Source organism: Schistocerca serialis, chromosome 6, assembly GCF_023864345.2.
Source record: "Schistocerca serialis cubense isolate TAMUIC-IGC-003099 chromosome 6, iqSchSeri2.2, whole genome shotgun sequence".
Lineage (NCBI taxonomy): Eukaryota > Metazoa > Arthropoda > Insecta > Orthoptera > Acrididae > Schistocerca > Schistocerca serialis.
Genome location: NC_064643.1, coordinates 682,815,729 through 682,834,537, shown reverse-complemented (window position 1 = coordinate 682,834,537; position 18,809 = coordinate 682,815,729). Strand labels below are relative to the sequence as shown.

Here is an 18,809-nt window from a genome sequence, read left to right as displayed (position 1 = left end):
CTGGCTCATATGAAGATTTCTGATTAACTTAGTTGGGGTACAGGGGGGATGAACACTGGAACACTGCTTTTCCAAGAAGTTACTAAGTCTGACTGACATAAACTGAAAGCTACAGCAGAATTTCCTGCACCTAAGAGCAGAAGGCAATTGAAATCTTTTTTCAGGTCGAGTGGATTCAATAGAAAGTATACATATCACTGCTCCTTGCCTGTTGAGGGATGATGATGATGATGATGATGACGTTTGGTTTGTGGGGCACTCATCTGCGCTGTCATCAGCGCCTGTATAAAGTCCCAATTTTTACACAGTCCAATCTAGCCACTTTCATGAATGATGATGTTGATGATGGTGGTGGTGGTGGTGGTGATGGTGATGACCATACAAGCATCCAGTTTCCGGTCTGAGAAACTCCCCAACCCAACCAGGAATCGAACCCGGGACCCTGTGATCCAGAGGCAACAATGCTAGCCACTGGGCCACAAACTGAGGACCCTTTTGAGGTAAAATGCCATTTTAATATGGGATAAGAACTGATGGGAAGTTTTGACAAAATAAAACAACCCTTATGTAGCTATAGCATTCCATCTACATATAACTTTCTATTGCCTTTTTGTTTCTGCTGTGATGCCAGTGAATATAGGTTGGAAGCCCATTTTTTTCAGTTAAGAGCAGAAAATGGGGGAAAAAATATTACACCACTGCATTTGTTAGCAGAATCTTACTCAACATGAGAGGAGAGACAAACTAACAGAAAAGAAACTCCTTGCTGTACACTGGACCTTTAGTAATTACAAAAATTATTTAATGGATCATAACGTCACAGTATATTCTGATCGTTCACAGAAATTCCCCTGCAGAAATATAGAGCCATGCAGCCTCTACAGCCATCCATGATTGTGAAAGTGTTGCCAGTGCAGGATTTTATGCACTGACTGACATCTCGATTGTCCTATAGATGTTTCAATGGGATTCATGTAAGATTTGGATGGTCAAACGATTTGCTAAAATAGTCCAGATGTTCTTCAAACCAGTCGTGAGCATGGCTCAGTGACATGGTGCATTGTCATCCATAAATATTACATCTTTGTTTGGAAACATGCAGTCCACAAATGGCTGTAAATGGCCTCCAAGTAGCTGAACATCCACAGGACCCAGACCATTCCATGCAAAACAGCCAATGCCATTATGAACTACCACTAGCATGCACAGCGACTCGCTGACAACTTGGGAACTTGGGTCCATGGCTTCATGGGGTCTGGGCCACACTCAAACCATACCGTCAGCTCTTACCAACTGAAATCGTCTGCCCCAGTAGCTGCATGGTCAGCATGACAGATTGTCAATCCTCTGGGCCCAGGTTCAATTCCCTGCTGGGTAGGGGAATTTTCTCCACCCATGGACTGGGTGTTGTGCTGTCCTCGTCATCCTATCATCCTCATCGACTGCAGGTTACCAGAGTGGCATCAGATTGAAAAACTGGCACCCGGTGAACGGCCTGCCCGACGGGGGGGCCTAGCCATACGATTAAATAAAATAACCAACTGAAATTGGAACTCATCTGACCCAACCATAGTTTTTCAGTCATCTAGGGCCCAACCAATATGGTCTCGAGCCCATGAGAGGTGCTGCAGGCGATTTCATGCTGTTAGCAAAGGCAATAGTGTTGGTCATCTGCTGCCGTAACTCATTAATGCCCAATTTTGCCACTGTCCTAACACATACATTTGTTGGACATCCCACATTGATTTCGGCAGTTATTTCATGCAGTGTTGCCTGTATGTTAGCACTGACAACTCTATGCAAACACTATTGCTCTCAGTCATTAAGTGACGGGCATTGGCCACTGTGTTGTCCGTCGTGAGAGGTAATGCCTGAAATGTGGTATTCTAAGCACACTCTTGACACTGTGGATCTCTAATTATTGAATTTTCTAATGATTTCTGAAATGGAATGTCCCATGCATCTAGTTCCAATTACCATTTCGCATCCAAATTGGATGAAATTCCCATCAAGCAGCAATAATCCCATTGGAAACCTTTCTGCATAAATCACCTGAGTACAAATGACAGCTTAACCAATGCACTGCCCTTTAATACTGTGTCTTTATATACTGCCATACATTTATGAGCATATTACTATCCCACAACTTTTGTCACCTCAGTGTATGTATTTGTTAAGATACACTAGTGTCATTCTACATTTTCTTATACGCCTGAATAATGTGACATTTGTGTAGTGATAGATTGACAAACAATTTCCAATAATACTTATGCATAATTAACTTTTTGTTCTGCATTTTCAACTTCTCGCGGCGTAATGAATAATCCATTAAATTTCGGGCATGCAGCCGCGCAAATAAAATTTCCTCTACTGATATTTCGGCCGTGTATCGCCCAGCCATCTTCAGAGCGAGTCACAAGACTGACGACAAGGTGCCAAGTGTGGCCTTATATGCTCCACCGTGGCGGTACTGCGTATGCGGGTCACAGATGCTGGTCGGCGGCAGAGACATACGCTTACACATGTGCCACCTGTGGCGAAGGCCTACAGACATTCGATTTGCTTATCGATGTTTGATCGGCAGCAGTGACACGATGACGACTTTTCTGCAATTTAATTACTCCAAGAGCCAGATTCCATGCTTTGTCCAAATTCAAACCATTATCTCTGTTTATTAAATAGTTGGCTAATCGAATTTCTATAGCTTCCTTGAATACAGATTCCCAAAAAGAAGAGATGAATGTTAAAATCTTCACATCACTGTAATTCATGGAATGACCTGTATCAATACAATGTTCGGCCACAGCTGACTTGTCTGGTTGTAATAAGCGTGTGTATCTTCGGCGCTCCACACAGCTCTCATGAACGGTGCGTGTTGTTTGACCTATGTATGACTGCTCACAATTTCTGCAAGGAATCTGGTACACACCCGCCTTACGAAGCAGTAAATCATCCTTCACAGAGCCGAGTAAAGCCGCAATCTTCGTGGGGGGCCGGAAGATCACCTTAACACAGTGTTTCTCAAGAATATGGCCTATCTTTGAAGAAAGAGCACTCACATAGGGCAGAAACGCCCTAGATTTGAATAAATTACTATCTTCTTCCCCATCACATACCTGCTTTTTAGGTTTTGCATCGAATGCTCTACGAATTTGTTGCGGAGAATATCCATTCGATTTAAGAATGCTCTTGAGGTATGTTAGCTCTCCTTGTAAATTGTCTTCATCGGATTTACAGTGCGCCCGATGCACTAAGGTCTTAAGGACACCCATGGTCTGAGAAGGGTGATGGCAGTTACTGGCATGAAGATGTAGATTTGTGTGCATTGGTTTCCAATATACGGCATGTCCTAATGTGCCATCACTTTTACAGCGAACGACAACATCCAGAAAGGGGGGGTAGCCGTCTTTTTCTATTTCCATAGTAAATTTAATGCTAGCATGGATGGAATTCAAATGCTCAAGAAATCGATGTAATTCATCCATACCATGGGGCCATACCACGAATGTGTCATCTACGTACCTCCAGAAGACTGTAGGTTTAAAACATGCTGAGTCCAGTGCCTTGTCCTTGAAGTCTTCCATGAATAAATTAGCTACCAGAGGGGAGAGGGGGCTTCCCATGGCAACACCATCAATTTGCTCATAAAATTCACCATCAAACTGAAAATAAGATGATAAAAGCACATGTTCAAATAAGGCCATAATGTTCTTATCAAAATGTTGGCTGATAAGAGATAAAGAGTCCTTTAAAGGTACCTTGCTGTATTATGATACCACGTCAAAATTAACAAGCACATCCATACTATTTAGCCTGACATTGCTAAGTCTCTGAATAAAATCCATAGAATTATGAATGTGGTGACTACATTTTCCTACCAATGGTTTTAATAAGGAAGCTAAATATTTGGCAGAAAAATATGTTGGTGAACCAATAGTGCTCATTATAGGTCTCATAGACAAGTCCTCTAGACGCTCATCCTTACCCATGTTGTGAACTTTAGGAAGACCATAAAATCTCTGTGGTACTGCACCTCATACTTTTAAACTTCTTATGACTTCCTTCGGTAGTGATGAAGCGTTCAGCAAGGCAGCAGTCCTTATTGTCACCTTGTTAGTAGGATCTTTGTTAATCTTCCGGTATGCACCAGAACTAAGTAGACCACATATCTTTTCCTTGTAGACTTCCTGAGGCAAAAGGATGGTAGCATTACCTTTATCAGCACGCAGGACGACTGTATCAGTATCCTCATGCACCTTTCGTATCGCACGTCTTTCTTCCTTGGAAACATTGCTTCTTTGTGGACGATGCTTCGTGATTGCTTGACAGGTTTCTCGTCTGATTTCTTCCACAGAATCCTCTGATAGTGGTCGGACAGTTTCTTCAATGGCACTGATGAAAGATGATATCGGCAAAGTCTTTGGAGTAGGGGTAAAATTTAGCTCTTTACTTAAGACAGACAACGTAGCTTCGTCCAATTCCTTACCCGTCAAATTTATGACAGGGCGCCGAATAACAGAGTCCACCTGAGAAGGCTGGTTCAATTGGCTATACTTGGTAATCTGTCTTTTTGTGGCCACTTCGCAAACCCAGTCAGACTTAGCCCATGTCGGGCCATCGATTCAGTCCCGTAAAAGTGATGGCACATTAGGATGTGCCATATATCAGAAACCAATGCACACAAATCTATACCTTCATACCAGTAGCTGCCATCAACCTGCTCAGACCATGGGTGTCCTTACGACCTTAGTGCATCGGGCGCACTGTATATCCGATGAAGACAATTTACAAGGAGAGCTAACATACCTCAAGAGCATTCTTAAATCGAATGGATATTCTCCGCGACAAATTCGTAGAGCATTTGATGCAAAACCTAACAAGCGGGTATGTGATGGGGAAGAAGATAGTAATTTCTTCAGATCTAGGGCGTTTCTGCCTTGTGTGGGTGCTCTTTCTTCAAAGATAGGCCATATTGTTGAGAAACACTGTGTTAAGGTGATCTTCCAGCCCCCCATGAAGATTGCAGCTTTACTCGGCTCTGTGAAGGACGATTTACTGCTTTGTAAGGCGGGTGTGTACCAGATTCCTTGCGGAAATTGTAAGCAGTCATACATAGGTCAAACAACACGCACCGTTCATGAGAGCTGTGTGGAGCACCGAAGATACACACGCTTATTACAACCAGACAAGTCAGCTGTGGCCGAACATTGTATTGATACAGGTCATTCCATGAATTACAGTGATGTGAAGATTTTAACATCCACCTCTTCTTTTTGGGAATCTGTATTCAAGGAAGCTATAGAAATTCGATTAGCCAACTATTTAATAAACAGAGATAATGGTTTTAATTTGGACAAAGCATGGAATCTGGCTCTTGGAGTAATTAAATTGCAGAAAAGTCATCATCGTGTCACCGCCGCCGATCAAACATCGATAAGCAAATCGAATGTCCGTACGCCTTCGCCACAGGTGGCGCATGTGTAAGCGTATGTCTCTGCCGCCGACCAGCATCTGTGACCTGCATGCGCAGTACCGCCGCGGTGGAGCATATAAGGCCGCGCTTGGCACCTTGTCATCAGTCTTGTGACTCGCTCTGGAGATGGCTGGATGATACACGGCCGAAATATCAGTAGAGGAAATTTTATTTGCGCGGCTGCATGCCCAAAATTTAATGGATTAACTTTTTGTTCATTTAGAGGAAATCAGTTTTCATGTTTCCATGAGTGGTTTACACAGATCTCATGTGGAGGCATAATAATTTATCCTATGTGAAGAACAAACTTGTATATTGCTTTAAATCATGACTGTAGCATGTGGAGCCTAATTAAATGTGTAGTCATAACATATTAATCCCAATTGCTAAATGATTTTTACATATTTGTGTAAGAACCAAAATTAGACCCACTTGTAGAAAAGCAAGTCATACAAGAATTGACACAAACTCCATAGTACATGGCTATGGGCTCAAATTCTGTTTTGTTCCAAAGAAGCTACAAGACATAATTGAATATATTTCCATTTAAAGCGGTCTCCATCCTACTCTAACCTGTGCAAGCTTCTCCATCTCCCAGTTTAAATTACAGCCTACATCCTTCTGAATCTGCTTAGTGTATTCATTTCTTGGTCTCCCTCTACGATTTTTACCTTCCACGCTGCCCTCCAATACTAAATTGGTGATCACTTGATGCCTCAGAACATGTCCTACCAACCGATCCCTTCTTCTAGTCAAGTTGTTCCACAAATTCCTCTTCTCCCCAATTCTATTCAGTACCTCCTCATTAGTTATGTGATCTACCCATCTAATATTCAGCATCCTTCTGTAGCACCACATTTCGAAAGCTTCTATTCTCTTCTTGTCCAAACCATTTATCATCCATGTTTCACTTCCATGCATGACTACACTCCATACAAATACTTTCAGAAACAACTTCCTTCACTTAAATCTATACTAGATGTTTACAAATTGTTAACAAATTTCTCTTCTTCAGAAATGCTTTTCTTGCCATTGCCAATCTACATTTTATATCCTCTCTACTTCGACCATCATCAGTTATTTTGCTCCCCAAATAGCAAAACTCCTTTACTACTTCAAGTGTCTCATTTCCTAATCTAATTCCCTCAGCATCACCCAACTTAATTTGACTGCATTCCATTATCCTCATTTTGCTTTCGTTGATGTTCATCTTGTATCCACCTTTCAAGACACTGTCCATTCCATTCAACTGCTCTTCCAAGTCCTTTGCTGTCTCTGACAGAATTACAATGTCATCGGCGAACCTCTAAGTTTTTATTTCTTCTCCATGGATTTTAATACCTACTCTGAATTTTTCTTTTGTTTCCTTTACTACTTGCTCAACATTCAGATTGAATAACATCGGGGAGAGGTTACAACCCTGTCTCACTCCCTTCCCAACCACTGCTTCCCTTTCATGTCCCTCAACTCTTATAACTGCCATCTGGTTTCTGTACAAATTGTAAATAGCCTTTCGCTCCCTGTATTTTACCCCTGCCACCTTCAGAATTTTGAAGAGAGTATCCCAGTCAACATTGTCAAAAGCTTTCTCTAAGTCTACAAAAGCTAGAAATGTAGGTTTGCCTTTTCTTACTCTAGATTGTAAGATAAGTCGTAGGGTCAGTATTGCCTCACATGTTCCAATATTTCTACGGAACCCAAACTGATCTTCCCCGAGGTCAGCTTCTACCAGTTTTTCCATTCGTCTGTAAAGAATTTGTGTTAGTATTTTGCAGCCGTGTCTTATTAAAGTGATAGTTTGGTAATTTTCACATCTGTCAACACCTACATTCTTTGGGATTGGAATTATTATATTCTTCTTGAAGTCTGAGGATATTTTGCCTGTCTGATACATTTTGCTCACCAGATGGTAGAGTTTTGTCAGGACTGGCTCTCCCAAGGCTGTCAGTAGTTCTAATGGAAAGTTGTCTACTCCCGGGGACTTGGTTTGACTTAGGTCTTTCAGTGCTCTGTCAAACTCTTAACGCAGTGTCATATCTCCCATTTGATCTTCATCTACATCCTCTGCCATTTCCATAATATTGTCCTCAAGTACATCGTCCTTGTATAGACCCTCTATATACTCCTACCACCTTTCTGCTTTCCCTTCTTTGCTTAGAACTGCGTTTCCATATGAGCTCTTGATATTCATACAAGTGGATCTCTTTTTTCCAAAGGTCTGTTTAATTTTCCTGTAGGCAGTATCTATCTTACCCCTAGTGAGATAAGCCTCTACATCCTTACATTTGTCCTCTAGCCACACCAGCTTAGCCATTTTGCACTTCCTGTCGATCTCATTTTTGAGTTGTCTGTATTCCTTTTTGCCTGCTTCATTTACTGCATTTTTATATTTTCCCCTTTCGTCACTGGCCGGGGTGGCCGAGCGGTTCTAGGCGCTACAGTCTGGAACCACGTGACCGCTACGGTCGCAGGTTCGAATCCTGCCTCAGGCATCGATGTGTGTGATGTCCTTAGGTTAGTTAGGTTTAATTAGTTCTAAGTTCTAGGGGACTGATGACCTCAGAAGTTAAGTCCCATAGTGCTCAGAGCCATCTGAACCATTTGAACCCTTCTGTCACCCAAGGATTTCTACTAACCCTCATCTTTTTACCTACTTGATCCTCTGCTGCCTTCACTACTTCATCCCTCAAAGCTACCTATTCTTCTTCTACTGCATTTATTTCCCCCATTCTTGTCAATTGTTCCCTTATGCTCTCCCTGAAACTCTATATCTTTGCTAAATTTCAACTTTATTGTCGTGCTAAAAATTCTGACTAACTGATTGTAGAACATGCAAAATTACTAAGTGTAGGAAAGTTACCTTGGATATATATGTCCTTTACATTAAGGTTTAAGTACGTTTTTCATACTCTTTTTTGTGTGATTCTTATATAATATCTATGGTTTTGATTAAGGTGAACTGTCATACCCCAAAAAAAGAGCTGTGCTCATTACTTGAGAAATTTCAACTCAGTGTTTTTTTGTTATTTTTGACTGTTGGCAAGTACCCATTGTTTCAGTCACTTTCATGCCTAAAGAAATTACATTTACAAGGTGTGACAAAAAGTAATGGAAATTTTTTAATTTTGCAGCCTTTATAGGCTTCATAGATCCAATTTTCAAATTTATTTTTCTTAATCTTGTTGGTACACATGTTCCTGATGTTTGTTTGCATTTTCAACTTTTTTGAATATTTAGTTTATTACTGACAGTCAAAATGGTTGTATATGTGTTTTCGAGTGCTTGGCAAGTTTTTACTTTCAAAAAAGATAGATCAAAGAATTTGCATTAAATTTTTCTTGAAAAATGAAATAAACTGCAGCACCGCATCTGAAGTGTTGACTGTGGCTACTAAGAGGAAGACAAGGTTTTACAAGTGGTTTAAATTTCTCAAAGAGGGATCAGAAGGTATCAAAGACGACAACTGCCGTGGACGCCCTAGCATATCAGTTATTGACAACAATGTGGAAGAAGTAAGGAAAATGGTTCTGTAAAATCACAAAATCACCATAAGAGAGGTTGCTTATGGTGTCTGAATATCCTTTGGCTCATGCCAAACAATTTTTTCAGGTGTTTTGGGCATCAAATGTGTAGCAGCAAAGTTTGTTATGAAATTACTGAATTTCAACGAAAAACAATATCACATCGACATGCTTAAGTAATGATCACATCGACATGCTCAAGTAATGCTGAATGAAGTTGACAATGATCCAGAACTTCAAAGAAGATTATAACAGGTTACAAAACATGGGCTTATGGATATGACATCATCCCAATGAAAACTGCCTGAGGTGTAAAAATTGAACAAAAATTTGACATAATCACAAGTGAAGGCTCTTTTCACCATTTTCTCTAATTACAATGGAATAGTGCATCAGAGCTGGATAGTGCATTATGAGTTCCTGCCTTATGGATGTATGGTCAAAAGGAATACTACCTGGAAGTTATGTGCCATTTGCATGAAGCAATCTGAAGGAAACAAACAGAATTGTGGCAAAACCACTCATGGAAACTGCTTTGCAATAATGCTCATGCTCACATCTCAGTGCTTGTTCACGATTTTCTTGGAAAAAAAAAAAAAGAAAAACATTATGTTTCCTCAGCCACTGTATGTTTTACCACACCTGATGAGATAAAAACAGAATCGTCAAATAAGCAGAACACCATAATGAAAAGAGATATCCGGAATTGTTTCCAAAATTGCAAAAACTGCTGGTGCAAGTGTTTTACATCTGAGGGGGATTGCTTTGAAGGGGACAACGTTGATGTTGATGAATAAATAGATATTCTTGAAGAAAAATAAAAATTCCCATTACTTTTTGATCGCATCTCATATATGCGTGTAGTAGAACAATCAAGATTCTATTATTAAGGGAGTCATGCACAGCTGTAGAGCAAATTCCAGAGACTAGATGAATCAGTAATCCTAAGGAAAATCAATATTTTTGTTATTCAAGAAAGCTTTAAGGTAACTATGTAATTTTATTATACTGTTTAAATTTCTTCGAAAATCTATCACTTTTCAGCACTCCACTTATGCAGTCCTGTATTTAAAATACCATATTAACAATTTAAATATTTTGATATGTTTATTCTAATAATCTGATATTTTTATCCATAACCATTTATATGTATGCTCAGACATACAGAAACTTTAAGATATTTTGCTATTCTCAACATGATAACATGCATATTTTTGTCCTAATTAAGAAAATTCTAATTTGTATGTGGGCAAAATTTATAGAATTCTGTCCGTAGTGGAATATCTATGGACCTCTTGAGAGGGGAGGGGGGGATGGGCAGTTATAAGCGGATATTCTCATGACTGATAAAGGAAAGAAAGCTTTTTTAATGACTTTTATCAGTGCAACTATCATTTTGTTCTTCAAATCACTGTAACAATGTCTGTAACATGCAAATATCTAAAATTAATAGAGTGGGAAGCAATGTACATGTAAATAATGTTTGATCTGCATTGCTAACTGCCACAACTTGTGTCAGAGCCTGAATGGCCATCCAAACTATTACAAAATACAGAATAGTATGTACTCTAACATAATACTTAGCTTCAAAATATCTACCTGTATGAAAAGTCATTAACTTTCAAGAATTAGAAAGCTTACAAGATGAACTATTCACAATGTACTTTAAATTTTGTTAAACATATTGTGACAAGTTATAATCCACACACACAAAATTTAAATTGCATCTTAAATCAAAATTCCAAAACACACTTCATTTTCACAAATGTTGACAGTAAAATCTTATTCAGATTTTTGAAACACTGAATTAACATATAAAACCTAGGATGTCACCATAAGATAAAGGTGGACATTAAAATGTGTTCTTGTATTCAAAGTTGCAAGAAAATGCTGAGCTCAAGTTCCTTGTGCTGTTAAAAATGATAAATATCATTTTTATACTTACTGATCATTACCTAGATGTAGAATAATTATGTGAAAATCATCTAAATCTGCTTTGTTTTTAACAATAATAAAAAACTGTTTTGTTTTTAACATAAATGTGAACTTCCTTTAGTCACCAGTATAAGGAGATCAAAATGTAAACAACATACTGAATCTGAACCAAGTGCATGATGTTTGTCACAAACAAGCCCAAGAGACAGATGCAGTAATGTTACAGAGTGCAGACATATTTTTGTAGAGTTCATGTATGTTGAAATGTTATGCAATATTGGTGCTTACATTGAAATGTTCAGCAGCTTGAATTATATGTGTGCGATTTACTGACTGACTGAATAAACCTAGGAGAGTCTTTAAAACTGAAAGCCAACTTTTTATTTTTGGCAACTATCTATATTATCACAGAACTGAATGTTGGAGATTGCAAACTTGGAAGTTTTCAAGACCAATGAGATCATTAATAGCTAAATTAAGTATCCTGCACATGCTCATTTTTCTGCAAAGTATGGAGTTGGTAGTGCTGGACTCACGTTGGGCATGATAACCCAAGCTAATTCCTTTCAAGATTCCAAGTAAGCTTAAGAGCTTACTGGTATATTCTGAATTCTGAGGCATTTGCATGTTACAAAACTGACCATAAAAAGGGGAACATTGTATATGTTAATAAATATGAAGAGACCAAAAATTGATTGCTGCAGTGCTGCGTACTTTATTTAACAAAATAATTTTTGTCAAATCTCATAACAGTGGGACAGTCCGAGAAAAAATTACATGGGACTTCAGAGGCATAGCTTCAAATCAGTAAACCTATATATACACTACCGCTACTGACTCACGCAAAAGCTGTTGCTCTTCATGAGCAGCATCTGAACCTGCTTCATGACAAGACAAAGTTTTCAACTTTCCACTATGTTCTCTATGTCTTATGTATGGATTAAACTACAGTGCTCTTCCAAGACAATATACATTCTCTAAGCACTAACACTCAGCACAGCTACTGAAGGGATTTGGCGATGACCATTGCATTTCTATAATGTGAAAATTAGTATTACTTTCAATCACAAATGTACATTCCGTATGTTACAGAAAACAACTTTAATACTGAAGTCTTGTCCACTATTATATAGCACTTTCAAGTAAAAACCACTTGCCCAAGAAGAGTAAAAAAAGTGAAAGCTTTTTTGTCAAAAAAAAAGAGAAAGCTTCTTTGTCTGTTGTATGTATCATGAGACAAAGTCTGGCTTCAGCTGGCAGAGACTGTGGTTATGAGTGTGTGAGTTACATTTGCATCAGTGTGTGTGTGTGTGTGTGTGTGTGTGTGTGTGTGTGTGTGTGTGTGTGTGTGTGTGTGTGTGTTGTCTATTTTCAACAAAGGTCTTGTTGGCCAAAAGCTCCCTTTCTGACCATCTTTCTGTTGTGCCTATCTGCGACTCAGCATCTCCACTTATGGTGAGTAGCAACTATCCTTTTCATAATATAGTTACATTCCATCCAAGATTTCTCATTGTTTGATAAGACGAAAGACTTACATAAGTTGCAAAAATAACAAAAAAGTCCAGATACATCACAAACACTACCAGTAGTAATAAATAAGAAATAAGTTTTATTGGATAAAAAAATGTTAATGGCATTACAGTCATGGGAATAAATGAAATCATATGAAGAGGAATATGTGATTTGAAGCTCTGCTTGCCCTTTGTTAACACATTTTCAGTATTGGTCTTTCATATTATCTTTTCACATATAAAATACTGGAGACAAAATATTAGAATCAATTTCATTTTTACTTTCTGAACTCACTGATCACTTTTCTGGTACTGCTACTAAGTTGATCAACCAATGAACACACAGTTCAAACTCGAGCTCATCTCCATTGATGGATCATTTTCACTGCTAAGTTCCTTATTGGAGAGAAGCCTTATTTGTGTCAGGAAGCAATAATGTAACACCAGCAGTCACTGTAAACATAGCATTACTGTAATTAAACTTCTATCTTTCAAGCCGTGCACTACAACATTATTATATACAGCTATGATACTAATCCAGCAAAAAATAATCACTGTGGTGAAGATAAGCTATGCTTTGTAGAAATTTTAGTACCATATGTGAATAATTAGAAATTACTTTATTTGAGCAGCAAAGTTACTACAGTGATGCAGAGAAGCAATTAAACAGCCTCTACACAACCCCCTCCCCTGACTTACTCACTCTCTCTCTCTCTCTCTGTGTCCCCCTCTCTGACAACTGTACCCTAATTTCAAAAGCAAATTATCATATGTCAACCACAAATTATTGTCCTGCTTCACATCATTAGGCAACTATTTCTGTTATTTGTGTGTATTTTCATACTCTGATTTGGTCGCCATAATGAAGCACATAAGGAGCTCTTCTACAATGATTTCATGCAGTGTTGAGAATGATTCCTCAGGCTCTTGTTATTACGCTGTGATACACTACTGTCTTTCTTTCAATGTGCATGTGTTGCATACTTTAGAAGAAAGCCATTTGGCTGAAAGCTCACATGTTAGCAGTCTTTCTTGTGCCTGTATGCAGTTTCAGATCTCCTCTATATAATGAGTAGTAGTCTGTTGTGTTGCTGTAATTTTTCGTCCAAGGCTGGTTTGATGTAGCTCACCATGCTACTCTATCCTGTGCAAGCCCTTGCATAACTACTGCAACCTACAATGTGTCCTATCAGATGATCCCTTCTTTTAGTCAAGGTGTGCCACAAATTTCTTGTATCCCCAGTTCTATTCAGTACCTCCTCATTAGTTACATGATACAAACTCTAATCTTCAACATTCTTCTGTAGCACCACACTTCAAAAGATTCTATTATCTTTTTGTCTAAACTGTTTATCATACATATTTCACTTCCAAACAAGGAATGCAGTCCCAACAAATACCTTCAGAAAAGTCTACCTAACACTGAAATCCATATTCAATGTTGATAAATTTGACATTGACAGTCTATATTTTATATCCTCTCTACCTTGGCTGTCATCATTTATTTTGCTGCCCGAATACCAAAACTCATCTACAATTTTAAGTGTCTCATTTCCTAATCTAATTCCCTCAGCATCACCTGATTTAATTCAACTACATTCCAATATCATCCTTTCAAGACAATGTCCGTTGTGTTTAACTGCTCTTCCAAGTCCATTGTTGTCTCCTCCTAAACCTTCGCATCAATTTCAACCACACTGACACACATAAAACATTTCACAAGACACAAATATTTTAAAACATTCACCTGCAACTTGTGTTTTTAGAAAATAAACTATCTGTTCATTTATTATATCTCATACTTAATGCAAGCAGAGAAAAGTGTTAGAAACAACTACCATAAACAATAACTTTCAAAAGAAGATACAAAACACTAAAGGACTGCCAATGAATGATTCATGCTTTAATTATTAATCATAGGAAAACAACTCTTGGAACAAAGAAGATAGTGATAGCATACTGAACAACATTTCAGCCATTATCTTGACAAAGTCTGTATAGTCAATACTGCCTGCTATGTATATAGCCTCTTCTCTCCCAGTATACTTGTACTCTATTATTTGTTATTTACAAGCAATTACAGATTTGCTAGCCCCACATTTAGAATGGGTGTAAGTAATCAATTAAAAGAACTTACCAAGTACCAAAGCAGTTAGCATAGAAAATGGAGCTATGCAATCAGCAGCTAATAAATAAGGAAATGAATAGTTCCCAGTGAAAGTTCCCAGCTGACCAGACAGTGAATTGAGACCCATTGCCATTGTCCTGAAAGAATTAAAAGACATTTTTTATAATAAATAAATAATAAATCTAATTTATCAGTTGAGTGATTTCTATCCTATCTGTTATGATTTAGCTGTGACAACATAAATAGTGATAATATAATTTTTATACAGTGTGATATCATTTTGAATTTGGTAACGAGCTAATTCTGAAAATGACAATCAGCAAAATGAAATTCCTCTGTTTACATTTTATTTACGTTTTGAATAGCAAAGTGTGTTCTAATTTTCATTCTAATTTTTTGTTGCACTTATAACATGTGGAATTTCCTGATGAGGCAACAGTTTGTTGCGAAAGCTTGAATTTTGTGTGTATGTTTGTGTTTGTTTGTGTGTCTATCGACCTGCCAGCGCTTTCGTTCGGTAAGTCATCTCATCTTTGTTTTAGGGAAACATTCCACATAGGAAAAATACACTCCTGGAAATTGAAATAAGAACACCGTGAATTCATTGTCCCAGGAAGGGGAAACTTTATTGACACATTCCTGGGGTCAGATACATCACATGATCACACTGACAGAACCACAGGCACATAGACACAGGCAACAGAGCATGCACAATGTCAGCACTAGTACAGTGTATATCCACCTTTCGCAGCAATGCAGGCTGCTATTCTCCCATGGAGACGATCATAGAGATGCTGGATGTAGTCCTGTGGAACGGCTTGCCATGTCATTTCCACCTGGTGCCTCAGTTGGACCAGCGTTCGTGCTGGACGTGCAGACCGCGTGAGACGACGCTTCATCCAGTCCCAAACATGCTCAATGGGGGACAGATCCGGAGATCTTGCTGGCCAGGGTAGTTGACTTACACCTTCTAGAGCACGTTGGGTGGCACGGGATACATGCGGACGTGCATTGTCCTGTTGGAACAGCAAGTTCCCTTGCCGGTCTAGGAATGGTAGAACGATGGGTTCGATGACGGTTTGGATGTACCGTGTACTATTCAGTGTCCCCTCGACGATCACCAGTGGTGTACGGCCAGTGTAGGAGATCGCTCCCCACACCACGATGGCGGGTGTTGGCCCTGTGTGCCTCGGTCGTATGCAGCCCTGATTGTGGCACTCACCTGCACGGCGCCAAACACGCATACGACCATCATTGGCACCAAGGCAGAAGCGACTCTCATCGCTGAAGACGACACGTCTCCATTCGTCCCTCCATTCACGCCTGTCGCGACACCACTGGAGGCGGGCTGCACGATGCTGGGGCGTGAGCGGAAGACGGCCTAACGGTGTGCGGGACCAGCTTCATGGAGACGGTTGCGAATGGTCCTCGCCGATACCCCAGGAGCAACAGTGTCCCTAATTTGCTGGGAAGTGGCGGTGCAGTCCCCTACGGCACTGCGTAGGATCCTACGGTCTTGGCGTGCATCCGTGCGTCGCTGCGGTCTGGTCCCAGGTCGACGGGCCCGTGCACCTTCCGCCGACCACTGGCGACAACATCGATGTACTGTGGAGACCTCACGCCCCACGTGTTGAGCAATTCGGCGGTACGTCCACCCGGCCTCCCGCATGCCCACTATACGCCCTCGCTCAAAGTCCGTCAACTGCACATACGGTTCACGTCCACACTGTCGCGGCATGCTACCAGTGTTAAAGACTGCGATGGAGCTCCGTATGCCACGGCAAACTGGCTGACACTGACGGCGGCGGTGCACAAATGCTGCGCAGCTAGCGCCATTCGACGGCCAACACTGCGGTTCCTGGTGTGTCCGCTGTGCCGTGCATGTGATCATTGCTTGTACAGCCCTCTCGCAGTGTCCGGAGCAAGTATGGGGGGTCTGACACACCGGTGTCAATGTGTTCTTTTTTCCATTTCCTGGAGTGTATATCTAAAGACAAAGATGATGTGACTTACCAAATGAAAGTGCTGGCAGGTTGACAGACACACAAACAAACACAAACATACACACAAAATTCAAGCTTTCGCAACAAACTGTTCCCTCATCAGGAAAGAGGGAAGGAAAGACAAAAGGATGTGGGTTTTAAGGGAGAGGGTAAGGAGTCATTCCAATCCCGGGAGCGGAAAGACTTACCTTAGGGGGGGAAAAAAAGGAAAAAAGGACGGGTATACACTCGCACACACACACATATCCATCCACACATATACAGACACAAGTGGTAGTGGTGGGGGTTACAGACAGATGCTATAGGGGAAACACCAAGAGCTGGAGGAGAAGTGCCATTCCAAACTGAGGCTCACATTTTTAGTAAACATTGAGTGGAGCCCCTCCACACCCACACTTACATACTGAAATTCAGAACAATCTGTCACCTCTGCTTTGATTAGTATCTGAAAAGAATTCCAATGAAAATGCAGCAGTTTGTTTGCACTTGGTTTGTTAACCATTTGTAACTTTCAGCGAAGTCCCATGAGTGGTGTATTTTGAGTAAAACCTACTCACTTTTCTTGTTTCCATGTTAAAATTTGCTTCTTTTGACAAAATACAGCAGAGTTTACAAAATGTCACCTCACTGCCTTGTTGTGGAGACACAATTGCAAGAAAAATCTGAAATAGAAGTTTATTAAGTGAAGAATTGAGGAAACGTATGGTCAGTAACTTCTGACAAAGTTCATCCTCAGTACAAACATATTTGTAATGTCTTCAATTGTATTGTTCCCAAACACATAGCATTTCTCATTTCACCATCAATTGATGGCACCGAAAAATTAAATTCTTTCATTAAGAAAGTCTTTGACCAAAGGAGGCTGCAGGGTAATAATGGAAGCCGGAAAAGGAGAACATAGATAGCTGTCAGTAGAAGTGTAGTGGTGACTAAACGTGGAATAGGAGTAATCAAAAGTGCACGAAAGAGGAAGATGAGAGACTAGAATGGATGTACAAGGTTAGATAATCAGGTGAATGGGCTGAAAAATGGCACAAGAAGATATTGGCTCTGTGAACGGGAAGTGGTGGCTGACTGAGAACAGAGATTGTGTTCTCATCTGGACAGTTCATGGAAATGATGATTGGGGGGAGGAACTGGCTGGGAGACAGATTCAATTTACAAGTTTTGAAGCAACCACTGAAGGCATTTCTGATGGTGTGGGCTGCATGTTCAGCAACTGTGATCAAATTTGCTTTTAGATAGTTTGGTAATGTCCATTCATATTAGCAGACAATTTGATAGTTATCATAATTACATATTTTATCAGTATAAAATATCATGTAGATTCTCAAAATCCACTTGACATAATCTTTCTCAAGAACATCTGATCAATGGTATAAATAGATGGCAGCTGACTTTACACATGTTGCACTGATACCAGTCAGGACTATTGATAGATGGGGTTTCTTTAGGCATGATTTACAGCTAAACAGGACTGGAAAGGGAAGATTGTTATAGCTAGTTCAGAAAGTTAATCCAGACAACAGTTTCCACTGTATAAAGTGTGCCCCCGTTAATTTAAAAGCTTCTGCATCCAACACTCACAAGATATATTCTGACAAGCTAAAATTAATATTTACTGGATGTCATTAAAAAAAGCTCTGACTGGAGGAATTCTTCAGATGGCGGGATATTGTGCATTTATGTAAGAAAAGGCAAATAGTTTAAACTGGGGCTTGACTTAGTTAGTGAAGACAAATACTTTTGAAATATCAGCTATTGAAGTAACAGGACTTAACATCAACAGAAAAGTAATTATTTTTATGGTTGTGACTCACCAGTGGTAGAGTGGACACTTTTTTTAACAAATTAACAGGAGTTCTAGATACAGTCTCATCCATAAAATTGACATAATTTTGTATGGGGACAAACACAAATATCACAGATGAGATCAGTAGCACTCTCATAACCATCATCCGTGGTTTTATAGAATTCAACACTGCAACAAGTGTAATTACAACTACAGCATCAACAATCAACTTTCCCGATAGTGTTAGCCATGGGGGAAAATATCTCTTTGTTGATGTCAGCGGCATTATAGTTACTGGGAAAAAAGAGAGAGAGGGAGAGAGAGAACTCCTTGCAGTGAAAGCAAATGAAAACCCTAATGAAGTTTACAGTTGGTCAATATGCACTAAAGCTACACTGAGCATAAGAAAAACAAATGCAACAAATTTCAGACTGAAGAGGGAAAAT

General features: G+C 39.7%; 1 protein-coding gene across 1 annotated transcript in view; it reads right to left on the bottom strand.

Moving 5' to 3' along the window:
• Positions 1 to 12,731: 12,731 nt before the first annotated feature.
• Positions 12,732 to 18,809, bottom strand: part of LOC126485031 (synaptic vesicle glycoprotein 2B-like) — a 280,668-nt gene continuing 274,590 nt past the window's right edge. Inside the window, exons 11-12 of the mRNA XM_050108635.1 lie at positions 14,578 to 14,705; positions 12,732 to 12,893 (exon numbers count right to left, since the gene is read on the bottom strand). Coding sequence (XP_049964592.1) covers positions 12,838 to 12,893; positions 14,578 to 14,705 — 184 coding nt within the window. The 3' untranslated portion in view covers positions 12,732 to 12,837. The remainder of the gene's footprint in view (positions 12,894 to 14,577; positions 14,706 to 18,809) is intronic.